This window comes from Eumetopias jubatus, unplaced genomic scaffold, assembly GCF_037043125.1.
Source record: "Eumetopias jubatus isolate StellerSeaLion01/CBP00866 unplaced genomic scaffold, mEumJub1_p1.0 scaffold_12, whole genome shotgun sequence".
NCBI lineage: Eukaryota > Metazoa > Chordata > Mammalia > Carnivora > Otariidae > Eumetopias > Eumetopias jubatus.
The window spans coordinates 109,118,706-109,142,566 of NW_028274818.1; the positions used below are offsets into that span (position 1 = coordinate 109,118,706).

The 23,861-nt window shown below is 50.4% G+C and overlaps 1 protein-coding gene across 1 annotated transcript in view; it reads left to right on the forward strand.

Moving 5' to 3' along the window:
- The window catches only part of CARD11 (caspase recruitment domain family member 11), a 107,898-nt gene that overhangs the window by 63,932 nt on the left and 20,105 nt on the right, over positions 1-23,861 (forward strand). Inside the window, exons 2-11 of the mRNA XM_028091837.2 lie at positions 3,290-3,423; positions 13,002-13,214; positions 14,803-14,940; positions 16,047-16,372; positions 19,245-19,424; positions 20,312-20,464; positions 20,856-20,981; positions 21,449-21,646; positions 22,872-23,045; positions 23,755-23,806. Coding sequence (XP_027947638.1) covers positions 3,417-3,423; positions 13,002-13,214; positions 14,803-14,940; positions 16,047-16,372; positions 19,245-19,424; positions 20,312-20,464; positions 20,856-20,981; positions 21,449-21,646; positions 22,872-23,045; positions 23,755-23,806 — 1,567 coding nt within the window. The 5' untranslated portion in view covers positions 3,290-3,416. The remainder of the gene's footprint in view (positions 1-3,289; positions 3,424-13,001; positions 13,215-14,802; positions 14,941-16,046; positions 16,373-19,244; positions 19,425-20,311; positions 20,465-20,855; positions 20,982-21,448; positions 21,647-22,871; positions 23,046-23,754; positions 23,807-23,861) is intronic.

The following is a 23,861-nucleotide window of genomic DNA, read 5'->3' on the forward strand; positions in this document are numbered from 1 at the left end:
CCCAGTCCTGATCCCCAGAGGCAACTACTTCTAACTCTTCACTGTTGTTTTCTTCTGTTATTTACCTCATTTCTAAGTAAGAGGTTTGCATTGCTATTTACAGATATATCCATTTTAAGGCGTTATTTACCCACATACTCTTAGGTAGAGGAGCATTTAGCCCTCTTTTCTGAGCACCCCACTCCATGCATCTCCCCTTCCTTCATTGTCTCCGTGCATTTAGATCACAGTTGTGTATGTTACATTATTATCACTAGGTAAATATTGTTTATGTTGAGGCAAGTTCTATGCTGTGATTATTTCCTTTCTTACCTTTTTGTTTTCTCCTGGAGTTAATATTGCCTCTTTTTTTCATTTGTTGAGGTTTTTTTAATGTGCCTAACCTTCACTATTTTTCCATCTGACTCACAGTCCTGTCATTTGCCTGACAATACTATTTCCTAAACTATGAAATATATCAGGTGACCATTCCATTTTCCCCCTGGCCACCTCCCTCTACTGGGCCCTCCGTGATCCTGCCATAATCCTGGCCAGCTCCTTTTTGCCGCCTCTCTCTCATCCTGGGACTTTCCTTGCTGCTTTGTCCAATTAGATTTTCTGTTTCCTGAGCTCTATACCTTCCTCTTTATTGTTTTATTCCCTCATTTTACTCAAGCATATCCTCTAGTAGCTTCCTAGGAAAGAGTACATGGGAAATAAATGTTTAGAGTCGGGACGCCTGGGTGGTTCAGCTGGTTAAGCTTCTGCCTTAGACTCAGGTCATGATCCCAGCGTCCTGGGATGGAGCCCCACATCGGGCTCCTTGCTCAGCAGGGGGCCTGCTTCTCCCTCTGCCTGCTGCTCCCCCTGCTTGTGCTCTCTCTCTCTTTTTCTCTCTCTGACAAATAAATCAAATCTTTAGAATAAATAAATAAATAAATATTTTGAGTCTCTACCTTTCTGAAAATAATACCATTCTATTTTCATGCCTCATAGTTGGGGGAGGGATGTAATAGAATTCTAGGTTAAAAAGTATTTTCCATCAAAAATGTGAAGGCATCACTTCATTGTCTCCCAGCTTCCAGCATTGCTATTGAAATGTCTGATGCCAAACTTACTCCTAGTCCTTTACATATGACCTGATGTGTCCTCTCTGGAAGCTTTTAGGGTCATCTCTTATTTCCTGATGGCCTGAAATTTCACAAGGATGTTCTGAGAAGGTTATTTTTCCACTGATTGTACTGAGCACCGAAGGGCCATTTAAATCTGACGACTCATGTGCTTACATCTGGAGAATCCTCTAATATTATTTCTCTGATAATTTCATCCCTAATTTTACATTTCATCCCCAAAAGCTAGACAAGAAAGGAAACATAACCTCTGCACTCTCTTTGCAGGATTTCTATTTATTGGATATTAGACCTAAATTAACCTCATTGCCCCCACCATTTCTTATCTCTCTTCTCTTTAACTTTCTATTAACTTGTTGGAAGATTTCCTCAACTTTGTCTTCCAAACTTTCTATTGATAAATTTCTGGTACTTTATTTTAATTGCTAAGAACTCTTTCTCGTTCTTTGATCATTCCTTTTTCATAGCATCCTACTATTGTTTTATGGATGCAATATCTTACTTAATTCCAATGCATTTTAATTATCAGGTTGTAGGGTTGTTGATTTGGGTTGTTTTTTTTTTTTAATTTTTTCTTATTCTGCCTTGTCTGCTTTCTGCAAGTTCTTTGTATCAACTTGTCTCTTTTGATCTCTTCCTTTCACATGAAGACTTTCTTCAAACATCAGGTGATCCTTGACTCTCTGTTTATTCTTAAGTAGGAAGTAACAGGAGCAGTGTGTACAAGTTCTTCTTGTCAATTAAATAGCTTCACCATAGGGCAAATGGGCACCGACTGTGTTTGCATAACAAACAAAATCCTATAAGTTTTTCCGACCTTATGACCAAGTTCTTGAGGGTGTAATCAAAGTTCTAACAGCAGAAATAGAAAGTTCAGCCTCATTACTGGTTGTCTGGTGTCTCCGTTTTTCCAACCTATGTTGACACATTGGGTAGTTGTACAACCCTGTGAAAATCTGTTTTTCCTTTCTTATAACTAAAATCTTTCTTACAATTAATTTTGTAAAAAGCCTTTTCTTATTGTGAAAGAAATGCGTGTTCTGTTGCTTTTAAATGCAAATGCAGAAAAGTATAATTTCCCTTTGCCTTTGCTCATCGGCCTGCTGGTCTCTGCTGGGGCACTTGGCCCTGCAGATCACCGGCTTCCCCAGGCCTCGCGCGCAGGGCTGGGCAGCAGTGTAGCTCTGCCTGTCCCAGCCTCAGAGCAGGGAGGCCGTGAGAAGACAAAGGAGATGGTGTCCTCCAGAGAAGCATGTCACTGCCACCTCCCAGGGGCAGGGGGCCTGGACAGCTCACTCCGATCCAAGCTGACACCCGACAAGAGCAGCTTCTATCAGCCCTGGGAGATCTGGTGTCACCTGTGATTAATTCTCAGAGCTGAAACCAAGCGAGTTCCTGATTAAACAGCAATGTGCCAGGGTCCCTGTCACTGCCGAGTAAGAGCGGTTGGCCATGGAGCAGCTGCCTGAGGCCCCCACCGAAGGGATCCCAGCCGCTGTTGGGCGGGACAGGTGTCAGGCCCAGTGTCAGGCCCCACCTCACCGTCACAGGGCTTGTGCTTCACCTTTCCGCCTCCCTGGTCTTCCTCCCCCAGGCTCCTGGAGTCGCTGAGCTGGCCACTGACAACGGCCTCGTCCGTCACCGTGAGGAACACCACCTTGGGGAAATTACAGTGCGTGCCGTGGTGTGTTCCTGCCCAAACCCATGGCGTGCCGGGGGCTGAAGACATAATTCACAGTGAAGGGAACCCTTCTGGGCTCAGGAATGCAGTTTGCCGCCTTTGACCTAATGAATTAGTGGCTGATTAGAACGTCTCCGCTCTGCAAACACTGCTTTCAACGACTTTGTAAAGACCTTCCACCCTGGTCAGGACTAACCCCAAGGCTACCATCTGCCCTCCCCCCCGGTCCCAGAGGTCTCAGGACTTGTGGCCAGTGGCCTTCCAGGCTGGCCATGGGCTGCGACAAAAACCCTTCTCCCCAGCAGCTCCTGGCCACGGTCCACTGCGTCACTGTCACCGGGAGAGATGGGCACCCCGGGATTTTCTGACCTTTCCTTCCAAAGCAGGGCGTCACTTTGATACTTGAGTGGTTCTCTCTCCCTCTCCCTCTCTCTCTCTCTCTCTCTCTCTCCCCAACCTCCATCCTTGTGCCCAAGTCAAATTATCTTTCCTTTTACAGATTCCAGCCATCACAGCTCTAGATCCCGAGGAAGACTGGCTCGGGGAAGGCCAGGCACTGGCCTGGAGGCGTAGAAGTCAGACCTCCATCACGGGACAGCAGCCGCTGTCTACGGAGCACCGACTACATGCCAGGTACTTTGCTTGTGTTATCTCCAGTAGATAAAATAAACAAAACAAAACAAAACAAAAACAACACTAAGTGAGGCTTACCGAAGACTTGACAGGGGCGCGGTGGGGGTGGTTTGAGGCAGAGGGAGGTGTGTGAGCAGGTTTGGTGAAGAGCCCGGGACACAGGATGAGACTCCGGGAGCCAGCAGGAGCAAACCCGGCAGGGCCGAGGGATCACAATAAAGATGTTGAACTTCATTGTAACAGCAATGGGGGGCCGCACGGTAAATGTTTCGAGTCAGTGAGGGGGGCAAGGGAGACCAGCCACTGCCACCGTTTGTCCATGGGCCAGTCATCTCCCTGTCTTGTAAAAAGCTGAGCAAAATGGCCCTTCCCGTAGAACCTGGCCCAGGAGCCTTGAGCTTGCTTTTCCCACTGTTTGTAAAAAGACCCATGGGGTCGAGGCTTCGACTCAGGACCATACACCAACCCCGGCTGAGGGTGGGGCAGAGCCGCCTCCAGCCTGACCCTGATGGAGGGGCGGGAGGGCCACCCGGCACCGTAGGCTGTCAGCGCCTCGGCATCTGAGGGCGTGATTCTGGGCAAACCATTTCCAAGGAAGCTGCCCAGAGCTGGACACCAGCTGCCGGATTCCTCCCAGAAGACCAGGCGGAGTCAGGCTGAGTCACAGCCAAGTGCGCAGGGAGGAAATTGCATCTGAAGTTGCGTCCAAAATGGTTTTTTTCTTCGTGGCGAGCTGCACTAGCCATAGTTTTTGCCCAAGAAATATTTGGTGCGTTTATGGCTGTGGGTGTCTGAGACAATAATACAGGCGACACAGCGTCCCCAGCTAAGCCGCACCCCGGATCCCAGTATCACCAGCGTCTCTGGGGGACAGTGATACAGTGCTGCCCTCCGCACGGGAGCCGCCGTTCTCTTTACCCATTCCTCGCCCCTCGGTATGGTTTTGCTGTCTATCCTTAACAGCATAGTTCAGTCGTCCGTTTTAGAGACGGTGTCACATCATGGGTGCTCCGTGCCCCGCTGCCATGCCCCGTGTCACATCCCGAGGTTCATCGGCAAGGACGGGGCGGCGTCCCTGAAGGCCCACAGCGCTGATCCTCTCTCCTGCCTCGGGACGTCAGCCTGCTTCCCCGGGCTTGGATGCACGGCCACCCTTGCACGAGCCTCCTGACTTACAGGGTGGTCTTTTCAGGGAGCACACTGAAGAGGGAAGCCGGGGCGTGTGCCTTGCGTGTCCAAGCCTACCAGGTCAGGTCAGCCTGTTTTCCGATCCCAAGGTTTACGTCAGCCACTGTGGGATGCCGGGGGTTGAGTCATTGCTCGCCTTGGTCTTTGGCCCTCGAGTGGGAATTAGGTGGGCTGGGTCGTAGTTCCTAATCCGAGGGGACACCATTCAGCCCAGATGACGTGTCTATAGAACAGGGAGGATCCCGCCCCCCCCCCCGGGTTGCTGTGACCATGACAGTAGGGGACAGGTGCGCACCTGGCACATGGTAGCAGCCTAGCCTGGGGGGCGCTTCCGTCTCTTCTCTTCTGCGGCCCTCCTCACGCGCCCCTGCAGCTGTCAGTGCCAGCAGCCGGCTCTCACCAGCAAACTGTGGCTGCCTCCCAAGGGCAGGGGCCGTGTGGGAAACGCCTTGGCGTCCATGCTCCCGGGGCCAGTGCTTGGTGCTTGCAGGCGCTCACGGCCCTCAGCTGGTGGTGGAGGTCACGGCGTCCCCTTAGGCCACCCCGTGGCTTGGGAGGCTCATCAAACTAGGCAGTTCTCACAAGTTTGATTTGACCCGTGTTTGCAGAGTGGCTGTAGTGCACCAGGGTATCAGTGATGGACACTAGATGGAGGCTCTATTGTTTGCTTGCATATAAGGTAGGAGGGTCCCCTTCATTTTGTTTGGGGCGAAAAGGCCTGGCTCTAGTCCGGTCCTGCTTTGTTTTTATTTTCCTTTTTCCCCAGCAGAGGCCACTGACAGCCCACCCTGGTCCCTGGAGGAGGGGTTTCTGTTCCACTGGGCATGCCCAGCACAGCTGCCTCTGTCCATGAAGCGCGGCCAGAAATGCTTCTCTGCTCCATCCAAACCTGCTTGTCTCCCTGCCTTGAGCTGACATGTAATTAATTTCTGGGCACACGCCTTTGACCCTCATAACCAACGTCAGCCTGTGAGCACCTGGTTCTCGGTTCACTGTGCTTAGCTAGTCTTTGTATTAAGTAGATACATTAACTAGTCAGGAGGCTTTGGGTGCATATAATAGTGGATCCGTTTAAAATGGCTCAGGGCAAAGGGCATTTATATCTTGCTTCTGAAAGACCCCGGGGGAGGGGGGGGGCGCGCATGGGGAGATGTCTGGTGTTGGTGAATTCAGTGCCCAGGAGGGGACATCGGGGACCCAGGTTCTTTCCATCTTTCTGCTCTGCCGTCTTGAGGATGTTAGCTTTTGTTCTCAGGTGAGTCCTCGGGTCACAGGATGGCAGCATCACATACACCTTCACCTGCTAACATCCAAAAGCTGGATGACAGTGTTCCTTCCTGTGTCCCTGTCAAAGATCAAGAAAAAGCGCCAGAACTGCCCCCCCCCCCAGCAGGATTTCCCACAGGTTGTGTGTGTCATAAAGCACTTCACGTGCTTCTTCTTAAACCTCTGGTAGAGACCCACCAAGATCTTGCTCCTCACAGCTCAGAAGATGCCCGGCCTCCCTGAAGCGTGGGGTAGCTCAGTTCCTGAAAAACCTGAGGATTCTGTAAGCGGGGGGCATGGGGGTGGGGGGGTGACATGGACTGACACAGTGGTGGCTGCCGCACTCTCAGTAAATGTGTTGAATCGAGTGCTTAGGATATTGAGTCTTCAAGAACAGTCTAGGAAAGTACATTTTGCTTTGTCAGTAGAAATGGTTGTAGAGACTCCGTGTCAGGGGGGCGTGGCTGCAGTGGGCATGTTCATGCCGCCCCAACACAGGCTCGCCGCGGGGCCCCAGTAGCCACCCCGTTTCAGCGAGAGGGCTGGCAGGGGTCAGGACTTGTGTCTGTGAGGCTATCTGTGTACTGTTCCCCGCCCGGGAGAGGGACTGGGTTTCAGTTTCTAGCACTCCAAATCAGTTATTGCTCATGACAGCAAACAGGTGTGGTCATTCGTGTCCTTCAGGTTGCGTGAAGCAAACGCCAGCTGCAAGTAGCTCAGATTAATGGGGGGGACTCTCAGAGACCCCACAGCAGGGACCGTGCAGCACGCATGGCCAACGCTTATGGGGCCGGGACTGGAGAGGGACGGCTCCCGCCGCTTCTTCTGGACCCACAGGGCTTCTCCCTGAGGCTTCACTCAGCAGACCGGCTTCCTCTGCCTACCTCCACCTTCTCTACCTCGGCAGCCTCCCCTGCCCACGCCTCGGCCTCACTGTGACCCAGCTCTGCTCACCCCAATGCCACCTCTAGCTCGGTACCCCCCAGCACGCTCACTGTCCCGCCGTCTCTTCGGCCCCACGCGAAACCCCCAGCCTGTGGACCAGTCCTCCGTGAGGCAGGTCCGGCGGCCGGCCAGAGGGTTTCCTTGGTGCAAACAAGCTGTTGGGGCTGTGGCCTTCCCAGAAGATGTGAGTCGGGGGCAAATATTGGATATTGGCCTGTCTGTTGCACTGTACTTGGCTTTCACCTTCGTTCATTTGTCTCTTTTTTTATTCCAAACTGTACAAGTCATGCACTGCTACATGCTTGTTGTAAATACTAAAACGGTATCATGTCCAAGTCCTCCTTGACCACTAACCTCTGAACTTTATTCCTCTTCCAAGATGTAACCATTGCATCTGGTTCTCTGGAAGTTTCCCCGGCCCTTCCTCTCTCTCTTCCCTCTCTGCACACACACCCACACACCTGTATAATTATAGTCTTGCTTAGCAGTGCGTTACGTACCTGGTTTTATGCTGCGTGTGACATCTTCTTCCTGATACCAAATATGTGTCATTTTCCACACACCAGCCAATTTTCCGACACTGACTAGGTGTCCAGCAACTCGACTCAATCCCAACACTAACTCTCTAGAGTCAGCAAAGACCCCCACAAGCCTGCTCCCACTTCAGATGACAGCTTCAAGTCCCAGGGGCCACCCATACTCCCCCCCCTCCCCCTAGCAGCTACGAATCCAGGGTTCCCACAACCCTTCGTCAGGTTCAGTAATTTGCTAAAGTGACTCATACACCCCAAGAAGACACGATACTAATTACAGTTTAAGGGATGCAAATGAGCAGCCAGATGAGGAGACATGGAGGGCGGGGTCTAGAAGGGTCCTGAGTGTGGGAGCCTCTGTCCCCATGGAGTTGAGGTATGCCACCCTCCCAGAGGGGGCATTTATTCACCAGCTCGGAAGCTCCTTGAACCCGGTTGTTGAAGGAGTTTTATCAAGGTTTCATTATATAGCCATGATTGATTAGATCATTCACTCTTGATGACTGAATTCAATTTCCAGCTTCTCTCCCCTCCCTGGAGGTAGGGGTGTGGGGCTGAAAGTCATAACCCTCTAATCACTTGGTCTTTCTGGCATCCGGCCCCCACTGGAAGCTATCTCTGGGCCCTTAAGCCTAGAGTCATCTCATTACCATACAAAAGACCCTCATCACTCAGAAGATTCCAGAGGCCTTAGGAGCTCTGTGTCAGGAACCAGGACCAAGACCATTTTTTTTTTTTTGTATTATACTTCATATATGTATTCTGAAATTTGACTTTTTTTAAAACAATATGTCTTGGGATGTTTTTATGTTACCACATCCCTTTCAAAGTTTACTCCATAGTACAAAAGGATTGTGGAGTACTGACTGATGAGCATATCGCTTGCTTCCATTGTTTCCTACTGCGAACAGCGCCAAGTGTTCACTCAAAGCACTGGGGAAAATTAAATATTCATCAGTAGAGAAATGGGTAAATAAATTATGGTATATTCTTGCAATGAAATAATACATAAAACAGTCAAATTGAACAATTAACTGAATAGTCGCAGACTTTAATGCCCTACTTTTAATAATGGATGGAACCACTAGCCAGAAGATCAACAAGGAGACAGAGAACTTGAACGACCCTATAAACTAACTAAATCTAACAGACATCCATAGCATGCTCCCCCCGACAGCGGCAGGACATGCTCTTCTTAAGCACATACCTGGAACATTCTCCAAGATCAGTTATACGCTGGTCCATAAAACTATAGCTTCATCAAGCTTTAAAGGATTAAAATAATACAGATCATGTTTTCCAGCCACAATGGCATTAAATTAGAAATACATAACAAAGAAATCTGGGGAATTCACAAATATGGGGGAAATTAAACATCACACTTCTACATAACTAGTGGGTCAAAGAAGGAATCAGGAAAGAAATTAGAAAACTTACTCAGATGAGTGAAGATAAAAATGCAACCTACCAAAACGTAAGGCATGCGGCTGAAGCAGCGCTTGGAGGGAAATTTATAGCTCTAATGTTTTTACTTAAAAAAGATCTTAATAACCTAGAGTGTCACCTTATGAAACTAGAAAAAGAAGAGCAAATGAAACCCGAAGGAAGCAGACAGAAGGAAATAATAGAGATTAGTACAGAAATAAATGAGTTAGACAATAGACAACCAATAGAAATCAGAAACCAAAAGTTGGTTCTTTGTTGTTGTTTTTAAATTTTTTTTATTTGAGATTTGACACACAATGCTACATTAGCTTCAGATAAAAAGTTGGTTCTTCGAAATAACAAAATTGATAAACCTTTAGCTAGAGTGACCAAGGAAAAAAGAGAGAAGTCTCCCCAACCTTCTCTCCCCCTCCCCCTCCCCCATACCCTTACCTCTTCTTTCTCCCTACGCCTCTCCTTCCTCCTCCCCTCCCTTCCCCCTCCCCTTCTCCCCCTCCTCCTCCCCCTTCTTACTCCCTCCCCCTCCCTCCCCCTTCACTCTCTCTCTCTCTCTCTCTCTCTCAGGTTAATGAGAATGACAGGAAACTAAGAAGAGAGAAACCATGGTTTGAAAGTGTGATGGCTGGGGCAGTAAGAAGTTAAAATAGGTATTCATTTTGTTCTCCCTAATTGAGGCAAGATATCCCTGGTTAGAGTTTCAAGGGCACCTAGATTCAGAAGAATGTGATCCTGATTAGTAGAGTCAGAAATAAAAGAGAGGACATTACTACCAACCTTATATAAGTAAAAGCATTATAAAGGAATAATATGAACAATTGTTTCCAATAAATTTACAACTTAGATGAAATGGACAAATTCCTAGAAAGACACAAACTACTCAAACTGACTCAAGAAAAACAGGAAATCTGAGCAAACATATAACAAGTAACCAAAAATCTACCCACAAAGAAACGCCCAGGCCCAGATGTCATCCCTGGTGAATTCTACCAAACAAAAGAAAAAATTCTTCACAGACTCTTCCAAAGGATAGAAAACAAGGGAATATTTCCCAACTAATTCTATGAGGCCAATAGTACCCCAATATCAAGACCAGTCAAAGACATCACAAGTAAGAAAACTACTGACCAATCTCTCTTCTGAACATAGATGCAAAAGTCCTCAAAAATACACTACCAAATAGAATCCAACAGTCTATAATGGGATTTATATGAAGAATGCATGGTTTTTCTAATACCAGAAAATCAATTAATGTAATACACCACATTAACAGAATCAAAACTAAAAATCACATGCTCATCTCAATGGATGAAGAAAAGCACTGGATAAAATCAAACACCCTTTCATGATGAAAGTACGCAACAAACCAGGAATGGAAGTGATCTTCCCCAACCTGATAAAAGATATCTAAAACACACATGCACACGCATACACACACACACACAATAACCAACTAACATCATACTTAATGACAAAAAAAAAAAAAAAAAACAGACACTTTTCCCCTAAGATCAAGAACAAGACAAGAATGTCTCTTCTTGCCACTTCTATTTAATATTGTGCTGGAAGTTCTAGCCAGGGTGGCTAGACAAGAAAAAGAAATAAAAGGTGTCCAGATTGAAAAGACAGACATAAAACTATCTAACTGCAGGTGACATTATCTTGTATATAGAAAATCACAAGAAATCCACTAACAAACTATTAGAACTAAGAAATTATTTCGGTAAGGTTGCAGAATGAGAGATCAATATAGAAAAATCAATTATGTGTCTATACACTAGCAGTGAACATTCCACAAATGAAATTAAGAGAACAGTTCACATTTACGATGTCATCAAAAAGAATAAAATACTTAGGAACACATTTAGCAAAAGATGTGCAAGACTTGTACACTGAAAACTATAAAACATTGCTGGAAGAAATTAAAGACCTAAACTAATGAGAAAATACCCCATATTCATGGGTCATTGTCTTATGATCTCTAAATCGATCTACATGTTCAATGGATTCAGTATCGAAATCCCAGCTACCTCTTTTTGCAGATATTGACAGACTGATCCTTAAATTCATATGGAATTGCAAGGGGCTGTGACAAGCCAAAACAATGTTAAAAAGGAGGAACAAGGTTAGAGTACTCATACTTCCCAATTTCAAAACTTACTACACATCCACAGTAACGAAGACAGTATGGTGCTGGCATAAATACAGACATATAGACCAATGCAATAGAATCAAGAGTCCAGAAGTAAACACAGTGAGTTGATTTTTGAAAAGATGCCAAGGCCAATCAATGGAGAAAGAATAACTTTTCAACAAATTGTGCTGGGACAACTAAATATCCACATGTGAAGGAACACAACTGAAACTTTACCTCACACCATACACAAATATTAATTCAAAATGCATCATGGACCTAAATGTTAGAGCTAAAATGATAAAAATCTTAGAAAAAATAGAAACATATCTTCACAGCCTTGGGGTAGGCAGTGGTTTTTAGATACACACCGAAAGCACAAGTGAAAAAGGAAAAAAATAAATAAACTGGACTACATCAAAACTAAAAACTTTTGTGCTACAAATAATACCTTTAAGAAAGTGAAAATATAACCAAGAGAATGGGAGCAAATACTTACAAGTCATATATCTGATAAGGGACTTATGTGCAGATCGCATAAAGAATTCCTACCACTCAATAGTAAAGACAAACGACCCAATTTAAACCTGGGCAGAGATTTTGAATAGACATTTCTCCATATACAAATGGCCGGTATGCACATGAAAAGATGATAACATCATTAGTCATTAGAGAAATACAAATCAAAACCACACTGAGATACCACTTGCCACCCACTCAGATGGCTATAATAAAACAGACAGCCACAAGTGTTGACAAGGATGTGGATAAATTAGAACCCTCAAACATTGCTAGCAGGAATGTAAATTGTTGTAGGCACTTTGGGAAGCAGTTTGGCAGTTCCTCAAAATGTTAAAGATGGGCTTTCTGGGACACCTGGGTGGCTCAGTCAGTTAAGCGTCTGCCTTCAGTTCAGGTCATGATCTTGGGGTCCTGGGATCGAGCCCCGCATCGGGCTCCCTGCTCAGCGGGGAGCCTGCTTCTTCCTCTCCCTCTGCCCCTCCCCCCTCCCTGCTTGTGCTCTCTACTCTCTCTGGTGCTCTCTCTCAAATAAATAAATAAAATCTTTAAAAAAAAGAACATAGGTCTACATAAAAACCCATACATGAATCTTCATAGCAACATAATTTATAACAGCCAGTAAATAGAATCCACCCACCAAAATGTTCACCAATGGATGGGTAAATAAGATGGGATATAGCCATACAATGAAAAATTATTCATCAGTAAAAAGAAATGAAGTACTGAAACGTGGATGAACAGTAAAAACATTATGCTTAGTGAAAGAAGCCAGTCACATAAGACCACATGTTATAGGATTCCACTTACATGAAATGTCCAGAATAGTAAATCTATAGAGACAAAGTAGATTAGTGGGCACCTACCACTCGAGGAGCAGGAACTGGGGGGGGGGGGGGCGGGGATGGGGTGGTGTCCGCTAAGAGGGATGGAGTTTCTTTTGGGGTTGATGATGAAAATGTTCTAAAATTTATTGTGATGGTTGCACAACCCTGTGAATACACTAAAAACTACTGAATTGTACACATGGAATTTTTAAGAGGTGACTTGTATGGTACATGACTTATATCCCAATAAAGCTGTTTTTTAAAAAAATGAACGAATTTTATATATATATCAATGTAGATAAACTTAAAAGAGGTGGAGAAAAAAAGTTGAAAAAGGAAACAAGGAAGCATACAATATGATGTCTTTTATGTGAAACTGTAAAACAAAAAGCAGTAGTATATATTGTTAGGGGGGAAGATAAATTCTTAGTAAGGTATAAAAACTTGGATGGAAAGGATATACTCCAACTGAAAAATTTCCCCTCTCTATAAATAATTTCTTTAAAATTTTATGGTTTATTTGTCCATTGTTTATGTGTAATATATAAAGAAATACATATCTATGTTCATATCCTTTCCTTTCTTAAATAAGAGGTGAAATACCGTATGTACTTTACTTTTTTTTTAACTCGACAATATATTCTAGAGATCACTCTAAAAGAGTTTCTGGAGCTATTCCAGCGAGGCTCCTTTATTAACCTTGTTGGGGCTTCTGTCCAAAAGGAGGAGGACCAGAGATGGATGACTATATGGAGACACTGAAGGATGAAGAGGATGCCTTGTGGGAGAATGTGGAGTGCAACCGGCACATGCTGAGTCGCTACATCAACCCAGCCAAGCTCACCCCCTACCTGCGCCAGTGTAAGGTCATTGATGAGCAGGATGAAGACGAAGTGCTCAATGCACCCATGTTGCCTTCCAAGATCAACCGGGCAGGTAATTTGAGGAGCCACCCTAGAGGAAAGGGTGGGCGACCTCTTGTGGCAGCTTCTGGAAATACCCCGTAGTTGGCTGTACCAAAATGACGTTTCTCTGGGTCAGGAATTTTTTAAACGGGGTCCACGGACTTCTGCCCACCCCTCCTCCCCCACCGAGCTCTCTACGTATAGAACTGAGAGGGTCCATGAACTTGGTTGGGGGGAAATTACATCTTTATTTTACTAGCTTTAACCGAGATTCAGCGTTTCCATCCATTCTGAATGTAGGTAGGCGATGAATCACAGTGGGGATTAGCAATACCTGTGACTTTGTCAACAATAAAATTACAGATAACTTCATACCACATTACAGCTGTTACAGATCTTCCAAAATAGCATTTACACTCATCTTACCCTCAAAATTACAGTAGTTATTAGACCTGCCAAGAGATTGTATTATTAATGCATTAGTGAAGAAGCACTTTTATTGCTGAATCTCAAATTTAATATTTGATAACGGTATCTTATTAGAACCGATTCCCTTCATAATCCAATTCCTTTTTATCTGTTTAAAAATATTCTGAGAAGGGGTCCACAGGCTTTTCCAGACTGTCTAGGGATCCGTGACACTTTATCACATTCTTCAAAGGTAGTAAGTGTGGCTTGTAAAACTTGGTTTTACGTACATATGCGTGTATATTACACCTCTCTGTGTTCGCGCATGTGTGTATAGGTCACAATGTAAAATATCTTTCTCCCTGTGGCTCCCCGTTGAAAAGGTTTGATACTTTTTTTTGATACTTCCCCAGAGTAGGACTGGCAATAAGTAGCTCATCTGCTGTGACTCTCTTTCGCACACATAACAGACATCACTAATCACAGCTCGGGTTCCTAATGAGCTTGGATGTAACTTTACAATCCTCAACACAGTGCTCCAGGCAGCTTCGCCACAGAATCCATTAACACAAGACGACACGTATTTGTTATGTCTATCCTGGGACCTCAAGGGAAGAAAAATCTGAAAAGAAAATGTTTGAGGATGGGGCAAGAAATGTAAATATTAAGTGGAACCAGAAACCCAAAATGCCAGGCAAGTTACATTTAGGTTAAAGATGTTTCTGGACTATGAGATACCCAAAGATTATGGAGCTGTGCCTGCTTCCCATGACTTTTCCTAGCTCTCCACCCGAAGATTTGTCTTCCTGCCCCGAGTCTCAGAGAGCCATGCATTACTCTGTAATTGCTTTGTACTTCCAGCCTCCTTCAATCACAGAAGAGCTGGTGCCTGTATGGTTAATTTCTGTGCCGGTCAACTGGGAGGCTCTTTGAAACTGTTGGTCTCCCATAACTGCAATTCCATTTATCCTGGTTCTACCAATTTCTTAGAGAAAGGAAAACTAACAGCCACCGAATCCCTGTTGAGGGCCTGGCACTTTGATTTATAGTATCTGGACTCCCACATACCACTCTCGAGTGAAAAGAGTGTGGTGAGACTGATTTCTTAGAGTTTATTGAGGGATAGGAGTCCAGGGTAAGGCTGGACATGGAGACTTGCATCCGATCAGAAGGGCACTCTTCTTCTCACCGGGTGATTTCCGTTCCGCTAGGCCGACTGTTGGACATTCTACATACCAAGGGCCAAAGGGGCTACGTGGTCTTCTTGGAGAGCCTGGAATTTTACTACCCGGAACTGTACAAACTGGTGACTGGAAAGGAGCCTACCCGGAGATTCTCTACCATTGTGGGTAAGTGGCTTTGCCATCAGGAGCCTTTGAACTCTGGCCGGAGTGTGTGTGTGTGTGTGTGTGTGTGTGTGTGTGTGTGTGTGTGTGTCCGTTGAGGGGACAGTTCCAAAGCTATGAATCGATGACGTTAGGAGAGTGATCCTGTGGCACTTGTGGGCTGTCAATCACTCATTTCTGCCTGCCGATCAAAGAAAGGTAGGTGACAGAGACAGACCAGAGTCGGAGCCAAGAGAAGTGGGTGTTTGTGGAACATCCTCCAGGAATGTTGGTGGGGCCGGGCAGAAATTCCTGCTGCCCTCCGGATCCTGTGCTTGCCTTGCCTATTGTCTTGCCAGCAACCCTGAGCCAGAGCCCTCGGTAACCTCCTGGCAACTTTCCTCCCTAAATATTCCTGAATCACCCTTCTCTGCACCTCCACCACTACCCCAGGCCAGACTCCTCCAACCCCATCCACTCTACATCCAGTCCTGCTCTGCTCCATGCTTTCTCCACCCCTCATGTTGCCCTCCTTGCTGAAAACCTTTGGTGGTTTTCCACCGCATCCAACTAAACACCCATGTCTTTAACGGAGCCCACAAGAACCCTATATGGTCCAGCCCCTGCTCCGGCTCCCAGCCTCCCCCTTCCGCCTCTCTGCCTCTCCGGACTCCAGCCACTTTGGTCTTCCTTCAGTTTCTGAAACGTGCCAAGTCCCCCCTTCCTCCCTGTAGGGCTTCGGCAATGTTTTTCCACCTTCCCAGGACGTGCTTTCCCTCCTCGACGTTTCAGCTCAACTATCAGGAGCCTTGCAACCGGGCCGCCGGCCAGGCCGGATCTGGCCCCCGCTGCCCACCTTCACAGCCCCTGCGCCTTTACTTTGCAACATCCTCTCTATCTGTAGTTCTCCTGGTGCGTGATCATCCGCTGTTTTACCGGCTGTCTCCCTTCGGAGACTGTAAGCTCTACCAGGACCAAGGCTGTCCTGCCCACTCTGAGCGCCCAGGGCCTCAAGAGCTCGGTGCAGTGCTGGTGTGTACGCGAGTGAGCGAGCGAAGGCCTGACCCCCACCGCACACCTGGGGCCCCCTTGGCCCCCCCCCCGGCCTGACGAGCGCCCCCTCTCCACAGTGGAGGAGGGCCACGAAGGCCTCACGCACTTCCTCATGAACGAGGTCATCAAGCTGCAGCAGCAGATGAAGGCCAAGGACCTACAGCGGTGCGAGCTCCTGGCCAAGTCGCGGCAGCTGGAGGACGAGAAGAAGCAGCTCACCCTGACTCGAGTGGAGCTGCTGACCTTCCAGGAGCGGTACTACAAGATGAAGGAGGAGCGTGACGGCTACAACGACGAGCTGGTCAAGGTGAAGGACGACAACTACAACTTGGCCATGCGCTACGCCCAGCTCAGTGAGGAAAAGAACATGGCGGTCATGAGGAGCCGAGACCTCCAGCTCGAGGTGAGCAGCACGCGCGGGCGGGGCGGGGCGGGGCCGCGTGGGCAGGTGCACACAGGCGCACGTGGGCCCCCAGAGCTTCTCGCTCAGCTAGGGGAGGGGGAGTGGGGCATGCCGCGCTTTGGGGGGCACCTAGATCCACCATGCGCATGAACACAACAACCCGGGGAGGCTTAGCGTGACAGCCGAGGGCCCAGGGCCACCATGCGCATGTGCAGACGTGCGCACACGGACCCAGGGGGGGCTTCCCGCCACATGCTCAGCCCACCCCCTCCTACCCCGCCCCGCCTCCGCCCCACCTCCGCCCCAACCACCAGGTGCGTGTGCAGGCATGCGCACATAGCCCCTCGGCAAAGCCCGGTGAGGGGGAATGTGGACACCGAGACCTTGAGTGACCCTCAGGAAATTCAGCGAGGAGACGGACCCAGCACTTGCTCCGTGGAGACTGAGGTTTTTGAGGCCGGGACCCTGCCCTTCCCAGCTGTATCCCACAAAGCTCAGCAGGGCACTGTGGGACAGTCAGTGTACTTATCAATGAACGATCCGCCAGCCAAGTGATTCATGTCATTGATGAGTTTACCTCCAAAATGGAGAAGGGGAAGTGAATTTGCTTAACTCATCCATCCTTTTTATTTATTGAGGGCCACCATGCACCAGGCTCTTTTCCAGGGATGCATAACTCAAGACCAAGGCTCTGCTGTCACAGAGCTCACATTCTAATCAGCAAACAAATACATAAACACCTGGTAATAATAAGTGCTATTAAGAAGAGGGAAGGAAAGAGTATAAGGATAGTGAGTGAGGGAAGCGACTTTTTTTTTTTTAAAGATTTATTTATTTGAGAGAGAGAGAGAATGAGAGATAGAGAGCACGAGAGGGGAGAGGGTCAGAGGGAGAAGCAGGCTCCCCGCCGAGCAGGGAGCCCGATGCGGGACTGGATCCCGGGACTCCAGGATCATGACCCGAGCCGAAGGCAGTCGCTTAACCAACTGAGCCACCCAGGCGCCCGGGAAGCGATTTTTAAACAGGATGGTCAGGAAGGGTGTCTGAGAAGGGGACACAGGGAAGACGGGAGGGAGCCAGCCATGCAAGGCTCAGGGGAAGAGCAAAGAGCAAATGAAGGGCCCAAGTAGGGGGCATGCTTGGTGTTTCTGACCATCAAGAGAGCCAGTGGGGCTGGAGCCAACTGAGCACGTGGCACAGGGAGATGGCCAAGGTCCAGATTGTAAGGGCAGGGTAAGAACTCTGGAATTTATTCCAGTTGTGGTGGGAAGCCACTGAAGGATTGAGAGCTGGAGAGTGACAACTGATTTATATCTAGAAGGATTACTCTGGTTGCTGGGTGGAAAATAGACTCGGAATATTTATTAAGCACCTGCCATGTGTAAGGCACAGTGCTAAGCACGGTGGGGGACATGGGGATAAATAACCTGATTTCTGCTCAGATCACTTACAATTTAGGTGGAGCAGACAGATCAGTAAACAATCCACTGGAATTCAGGTGACTTGAGTCAGTGGCATGGCGGGCAGTAGAGGGTTTCTGTCAAGAGCACGGGCTTTTAAAGCCTGTACATTTGAGTTTGAATCTGACTCGGGCTTCTGGCTTTACTGCTTACTTGGCTTTTGGCCTGTTTTCCTCACTTATACATGGCAATCGTGTAAAATCATTCCTGTACCCCAGGGTTGCTGAGCCACAGCCCATGTCTTTGGCAAAGTGGCTGACCCAGTAAGCACCCCACAGTGCCGGCACTCCGTGCCCCCTTGGATGGGACAGGGGATCTGGACCCAGGACCGGGCACCTGGGCTGACCTTCTAAGATGCCGAAGAGGATTTTTTTTTTTTTTTTTTTTGGCATGACCAGGAGGAGAGGTTTCTATGCTGCTGTAGCTGGGATTTGGAGATGTTAGCCTGTGACAGCGACTTAGAAATTTCTCTCCTAGGACTTTGTCCTACGTTATATTTCCCTGGTGATATCGGAATAGTGGGACGCATGTCTAGAACTTGAAAGAACATCTGGCCAGCTGAGTCCCTAGGTCATTTCTGAGCCCCAGGCTGCTTCCCTGTATACCTCTTCCTTCCTCCCCTTCCACGGGGGCTCAGTGCTTTCCTTGCTAAAGTCACCACCCTCTGCCTGCCAGGTACCTTGCAGTATTCTCCCCGTAAACCTAGATTTGTAAAAGGGCGCTCGCCCCTTTGGTGCCTCCCTTTCCTGCAGCTGTTGAAGACACGCTTGATGTGCGTGTTCTGTAAGGTCGATCAGTTTGGAGAAGCAGACAGTCACAAAGGGCTACAAAGTCTTCTCTTGGGCCCCCTTCCTGACACTCACCTCGCCAGGGCAGAGCTCCGCAGATCTCCACTTGTCACATTTCCAGATGTGGTAACCGCCTCCTCCAGGAAGCCACTCTTCCAGCCCTAAGCGTGGGTCCTTTAGGCCAGAGATGCCGTGAACCCAGAAGGCCTCACACTGTCCTTTTCACAGTAGTGCCGTTTGTCTGAATAGAATTTTGTGGGAAACCCACCAAGGACAAACCTGTGCCAGTTGCTCTGGGATAAAGTCAGGGCGTGGGGCCCAGAACCCAGAGCCCGTGGCCGCCTCACTCCCTGTGATAACATGGGTTCGTGAGGGGAGTCCCCCAAGTTCTCTAAGGGACAGATAGCCCCTTTCAGAATGTTCCTAAATTAACAAATCAGGAGCTCTTCATCAACAAGGTGGCACTTTGTTTTATGACATAAGGTTTCTTTGAGCCCTTCTCCGTGGCTCACTGGAAGAAGGGGGGTGGGCATCACACAGGTTACGCGGCAAGTCCGCTGGGCATCTGGGGGAGCATTGCCTCTCCCAAGTGTTGCCTGCCAAATGCACCCTTGGGCGTTTCAGATTGACCAACTAAAGCATCGGCTGAATAAAATGGAGGAGGAGTGCAAGCTGGAGAGGAACCAGTCTCTGAAGCTCAAGAATGATATTGAGAATCGGCCCAAGAGGGAGCAAGTCCTGGAGCTGGAGCGGGAGAATGAGATGCTAAAGACCAAAATCCAGGAGCTGCAGTCCATCATCCAGGTGCGGGCTGGGGCAGGGCAGCGGATGGAAGGGGCAGACCCTGGCCTGGGAGTGCATCCCCCTTGCTGACCGCGGGGCCCCCGGCAATCCACGTCATCCCTGGGTGTCCTTCGTGTCCACGCTCGGTAAGGTGGGGGCCGCCACACTACCCGCTCGTCAGAGACGTGACGTCATGTGAGATGACACTTGTGATCTCACGGAGCCCCTGCCCCGGGCTCTGTGAGACAGGGACGGCCGGGAGACCAACTTCCCCTTAAAGATCCCAAGAAGTGCACCTCTCAGCTCTGCGTGATTTGTTAAAACGTCTAGTGCCTCCCCACATTTCTCATCGCAGACTCATTTTCGGGTATGAAGGAGGAAGTAGCTGAGAAGTAACATCCCCCAAACACATCTACAGGGAAAGAAAGAAGGCTTCCCCTCCCCTTCCTCCAGAATTATAGAATTATTCCCCCAGGATTGGCTGCCTGGTGTTTAAGGTGCGGATTTGGAGCAGAGAATGAATCCCGGTTAATCGAAGCAGGTTAATTGATATTTCAGGGGATGCATCTGGGCGGCAGAGCAGTCCTCTCTTTGTTGGCACCTATGAAGTGTTTGGAGAAGCAGGAACTGGTTTTCTCGGCTCTGATAAGAGCTAGAGCAGAACAATAGGCATTGGGATGTTCCTGGGCAGAAGCAGGTTTTATGCTTCTTTCCAGGTGATAAAATTCTTAAATAATAAGCTGCTTAAGGACCCCAAGAGGCAGGGACTCTTTCTCTGCTTCCCTAGCACAAAACCTGCTCTCCCAGTGTCTGTCGCTGGCTCTGTTGTCCCCCCGCCGGCCTCCCGGGTGCCCCTGGCTCCCCGCCCCGCCCCCAGCATGGTCAAACCTTCCCACCCACCCGCCCAGGCCGGAAAGCGCAGCCTGCCGGACTCGGACAAGGCCATCCTGGACATCCTGGAGCATGACCGCAAGGAGGCTCTGGAGGACCGGCAGGAGCTTGTCAACAAGATCTACAACCTGCAGGAGGAGGTCCGCCAGGCAGAGGAGCTGCGGGACAAGGTGGGAGCGCCCCACAGCAGCATCCTGCGCCCCCCACTCCTGGCCAGTACACCAACGTGCATTTGCAAGAGCTCCCCAGCCCCCACTCTCTTCTGGGGACTAGGTTTCGGTGCCAGCATGAGCCCCTTGCTGTGATTTGTGAATTACTGTACCACCGCAGCACCTGCCTTCCCTCTCCTGACCACAGCCCATGTGAGGGCACACAGCGTGCTGTCCCCCCTCCACATTCCCTTGCACACAGTAGGTATGAAGCAAATCTCAGCTGGCTGACTGTCCTACAGCTGCGGCCCTGCTCTCCAGAGAGCTGACCCTCGGGGAGGGACAGGCCAGCAGGGACGCTCGGCTGGGAAATCGCTGGCCCCGGGCCCTGATCTCTCCCCGTTGCTTGCAGTACCTGGAGGAGAAGGAGGACCTGGAGCTCAAGTGCTCGACGCTGGGCAAGGACTGTGAGATGTACAAACACCGCATGAACACGGTCATGCTGCAGCTGGAGGAGGTGGAGCGCGAGCGGGACCAGGTACGGCAGGCACCCGCATACCGTGGGGGCCTGAGCCGGGCTCCAGCAGGCCCCACGACGGCGCGCGGTCCCCAGAGTCAGACAGCCACGTTCAGGCTCGGTCACTCATCAGGTGTGTGGCTGCAGCCGGCTCCGCCCCGTGGACACCTCCGTGTCCTCGTCTGTGATATGGGAGTAATAAGACAACACCACCTGCTAGGGGCGGGGTGCGGGCTCCGAGAGATACTGCCCCGGGGCTCTCAGCACAGTGCCCGGCTCCAGCCAGGGCAGGACACATGGCAACTGTGATGCGGACTGTCGGGGAAGGGAGCGACTTAAACGCCCAAGAGTTGGGGTTAAGAAAAGAGCCCCGGGGCTGGGAAGCAGGTGTCCAGACGAAGAGCGCGTCCCGGGTCTGATTTGGTTGGGTCGGGGTGAAGAACCAAAGTGGCCCTGCCCTCCCCGCTCCCCCCTCTCACCCCCGGTAGGCCTTCCATTCCCGGGACGAAGCGCAGACCCAGTACTCACAGTGCTTAATCGAAAAGGACAAGTACAGGAAGCAGATCCGAGAGCTGGAGGAGAAAAATGACGAAATGAGGATTGAGATGGTCCGGCGGGAAGCCTGCATCGTCAACCTGGAGAGCAAGCTCCGGCGCCTCTCCAAGGACAGCAGCGGCCTGGACCAGGTGGGGCGGGCCGGGCCGGGCCGGGCCGGGCTGGACGTGGCCCCGGGCGCCTGCAGCCAGGTGCCTCCCCACGCCGCGGCCCCTCCCAGAATAACCCCTGTCCTTGACCCTCCTGCATGGCACACCACTCAGTACACACTGTGAATTTTGAACTTGGAAAATGCAGGGTAAAACCCTGTCATGGCCACTTGCTAGACAAGTGACTTCACCGGGTAGCCTCAGCTCCTTCTCAGTTGACCGCAGCTGCCTGCTAGCCTCCCGTTGCCACCACCATGTGGACGGTCACTGGGCGTCAGACGCCCCGCGCCCACTGAAGCCCCTGGTGCCTGTGAGGACACTGTCCTTTACGGACGGTACGATGCTCGGAGTTCATGTCACCGCAGGGCCCCGGGGACTCAGGGTTGAGTGGACACTGCCATCGAACAGACCATTATGGTCCTCATGCACCAAGGAAGGAGCCCGGACCCTAGCAGCTGGGGGCACCCCTGGCCAGTGGCCTGGGGAACCTGGGGCGAGACCCTCAGCGGACCCAAATCTAGTGCCAGGGGTCAGTCCAGGAACGTGTTTCGATACAGTGTTGTGAATCACAAGCAGTTCTGGGCGGTTCCGCCGTCCGTCGGGGGAGGCAGGGACGGGCAGGTGACAGGCGGGCGGGTGACAGGACGGGCAGGTGATGCGCCGGGAGGCGTGGCAGCAGATAACAGAGTCGGCTTGTGGGCTGAGGCCCTTCGTTGTTTTTCTGGGACCTCGACGCGTTTTGTGCAGGGAAGTAAGGCCGAGAGTTTGCGTTGGAGGGCAGCAGCAGGAAGGTTGTGTGGTTGGGCAACTGGAAGTTACCGGCTGCCCCTGCAGCTGGGCCCCAGGCAGTGGCTAGAAAGCACCAGTACGAGGCCCGAGCTGCTCTGTTAGGTTCTGTGTTTGCAGCTCAGGCCCAGGGCTGCCCCTCGGGACGTGAAGGCAGCCCGTCAGACCCCAGGGGCCATCGCTTTACTGCCGCGAACACCACAAAGCGGGGGGAGACGGGGACCGGAGGCTGGTGACGAGAAGCGAGTGGGGCCAGAACGACGAGCCTGGGCCTCGTGGCCGGGGGGGGGGGGGGCGATGCGGGGACCCGGGAGATGCGCAGGCCGTCCTGAGTTCGAAGCTGGGGCCCCAGGGAGGGCCGCCCGCCGACAGGGGCTGCTCGTCCCGCCGCATCACTGGCGCTGGCCTCTCTCTGCCCCAGAGTCTGCCCAGGAACCTGCCGGTGGCCATCTCTCAGAATTTTGGGGATGCCAGCCCCAGGACCAACGGGCAGGAAGCTGACGACTCGTCTACATCGGAGGAGTCCCCAGAAGACAGCAGATACTTCCTGCCCTACCACCCGCCCAAGCGCAGGATGAACCTGAAGGGCATCCAGGTACTGGTGCGGACGGGCAGCCGTGGGGCCACTGCTGGACGGGACTCGGCCTTGCCGGCCTCACCGATGGGAATCCTGCCAGCCCCAGCTTTCTCCCCGTTTGCTTCCACACATCCTCCCTCCGCATAGCTCAAGTTAGAGAGAAAATGAAGTAAGCGTTTCGAAATTCATTCGTTTATTCAGCACATAGGTATTGAGCGTCTATCCCGTGTTCATTGACGTTAATGGCTTGGGGGAGGCCTGCGGGGGGCGGGGGGCTGGAGTTAGAGTGGCAAACCTGTCCACTCCGCTCAGTGTCCAGGGCCGTCCGTGGCTCCCTCTTCAGGAGCAATGAGTGCGGGAGATCATCTCGCGTGAGGGGGACCGGGCAGCGCAGGGTGGGCCCCCCAGGAAGCACCAGCACCTTGTGCTTTCCGGAAAATTCCCCTGTGTCGTGTACCCGGTTGTGCTGGGCCTCACGCCCGCACGCGCGCCTTCCCCGGCCGCCGCTCTCGGCTCTGGTACCAGCTGAACCACGTGGTGCCACCTCCCGGGACGGGGGTGGGGGGGCACCGTGCCAGCCGATGCCATGCAGCCCGGGGTGCGGGCATCACACGCCGTCGGGGCTCCTGGGGCCACACGGGCTTCCTCCGTTTATTCCCTGCCTCCGCTGCCACGAGTCTCGGGCCTTGTCTGATGTCAGACCGTTGCTTTCCCCTCTGTCTTGCAGCTGCAGAGAGCCAAATCCCCCATCAGCCTGAAGCGAACCTCAGATTTCCAAGGTTGGTGCACGCCCAGACCCCGCTCCTGTCTGTCTGTCCGTCTGCCTCTCTCCCG